Below are 2,280 nucleotides of genomic sequence, written 5' to 3' on the forward strand. Positions count from 1 at the left end.
TAGAACCCATGACTGGTCTTCAAGAGACTTATGCAACCAAAAATTATGACACAATACTAAGACAGACAATTAAGCAAACAAAAACAAATTCATCAAACTATAATTGTTTTACCTATTGTTCTTTTGTGTTGGATCAATCACATTATCACCATCAAGCAAAAGAAGACTCCCTATACAAGTTGCCGTCTGAAACAGTGCCGGAAGCTTACGAATCTTAACCCTCTTGCGTGTTTTCTTTTCTATGTCATACCAAATAAGATAAGTACGATACATATGGCACTCCTCCATCACAATCTTCTTCCCATTATTCTTGGAACACATTAGAGGCTTGCAATACTCAAAAGTTGAACCCACTACACCTTGCTCAATCTTATAAATCCAAGTCCAAGAACTCTCTTCCCCATATTCTTTCATCAACCAAACATCATTATACATCTCATCAACAATCACAATAAAACAGAGCTGTCCTTCCAATACTTCCAGACATGTCAAACAAGAAGTGGGTGCTTTAAGTGGCGTTGTAATGACCCGGAATTTCTCCGTGGCAAGATAGAAAGCAACAATATTTTCCGGACTCTGCCCATTCACAGCTACTAACCAATGCAAAGCTCCATTCGAGAACACCGAGTCAGACCTTATCGACCATTCCTTGTTTGGCCATTGATCTTCAATTTTTTTCCAACACTGCAACCTAAGACTACATAACTTAACTTCAAACTCCTTTCCTCGCCCATGTTCAAAAATCTTACAACCCTCAACGCCTTATAGTCATCAGTATGTGAATCATACCCGAATGCTAAACTGATAGGCCAAGAATTTGAAAACCCAGAGGTTTCTCAATTGGCTCGCGAGGCAATTTCCTATACTTCCTTATCAATGGATTCCAAATCGCGATCACTTGGCCCCATTGATTGTAAATGCAAACCAAACCGTTGCAACAGCTCAAGATGTCGGTGGACGTATTTGAACAATGCAGTGGCTGGTAAATTTCTAAATGCTTGCCGAAGCGATTGTCCTCATGGAAACTGACTGAGAAGAAATCAAAGGGAATACCGGCGTTTTGTTCCTGGGCGATGAGGGTGCGATCTGTGTTGGACTTGAAGGAGCGGTGGAGGTGCAGCTTGATGAAATCCTGACCGTTGATTAGGGTGTGCCATCCCTTGGAAACGGATTGAAATCTTACAAGGGATTTCACTGGTAATCGGGAGAGTACGGCGGTGATTATCTCTAACGGAAGATAACACATCACGGTGGTTGGACTAGTGAGCATAGAGGTTAGGGATTTGAATTCCTTTCTCTCAATGTTTTTTTTTTTTTTTTTTTTTTGAATAATTATACTTTACCCATCTTTGGTTTACCTCTAATTCAATGTACCTACCGATAATTTCAATTTTGACACTTTGCCCACCCGAGATTTAATCCGTTACTGCTTCGTAACCCACTTCCCTGTCTGCCGTTACTCTTAACACGTTTTCTTTCAAAATCAAAACACAAAACAGATCAAAAAGTTAGGATTTTTGATTGCTTAAGAACATTTTTATGAAGCTGAATTCAAGTCCCAAATTGTCCAACAAGGCTGTAATATCCGCCTCATATGGATGCGAATTCAAATCATTCTCTGTTACCACTTATAAAAAAAAAAAAAAAAAAATCTCTATTACCAAAAAAGAGCACCTCCAATTTTAATTACCACCATTATTATACCACCGTAACAAAAATATAAGGAAAATAATCATTTAGATTCTTATGCTTTAAGCTCTATTTTGATTGATCAGAAGGCAAACGAAAACTTCAACAATAGCAACAACAAAACGAAAGAGAAATCCAAGCTTTTCGCTGAGTTGAGCACTTGAGCTGAGATTTTCGCTTCATTAGTTCCATTTGTTTCAACAGAAAATAACTACAGCTAAGTTCTCTAGTAACTAAGAAAAATCTTTAATTCGAAGAAAATAAATTTCTATCAAATATTTCACAGTACAAAATGCAGAAATTCAAAAACTTGTCCCTCAATTTTCTCCGCAACCAAATAGAATTTCACCTCATGTCACTATATATTTCAGTTTAAGAATATCAGTTACAAAGTTTCAAACTCTATGCCCTTGCCACCAGCCACCATAACCCACTGCCATGGCCACCACCGCCCACAACCTCAAACCCTAACCACCAAAACCACAAACAAGTCACAAACCTAAAATCAAACCACAATCAAATCACAAACCCAAAATCAAATCACAAACAAGTCACAAACTCTAACCCACAACTGCTGAACCACCAAGAAAA

At 38.1% G+C, this 2,280-nt stretch overlaps 1 protein-coding gene across 1 annotated transcript; it reads right to left on the reverse strand.

Moving 5' to 3' along the window:
- Positions 1-18: 18 nt before the first annotated feature.
- LOC136066082 (protein SUPPRESSOR OF NIM1 1-like) lies at positions 19-1,297 on the reverse strand. Its single transcript, XM_065769946.1, has one exon. It carries the CDS (start codon positions 1,268-1,270, stop codon positions 797-799), a length of 474 nt encoding a protein of 157 aa, XP_065626018.1. The 5' UTR covers positions 1,271-1,297; the 3' UTR covers positions 19-796.
- Positions 1,298-2,280: the final 983 nt, after the last annotated feature.

This window comes from Quercus suber, unplaced genomic scaffold, assembly GCF_002906115.3.
Source record: "Quercus suber isolate HL8 unplaced genomic scaffold, Cork oak 2.0 scaffold_1784, whole genome shotgun sequence".
Taxonomy (NCBI): Eukaryota; Viridiplantae; Streptophyta; class Magnoliopsida; order Fagales; family Fagaceae; genus Quercus; species Quercus suber.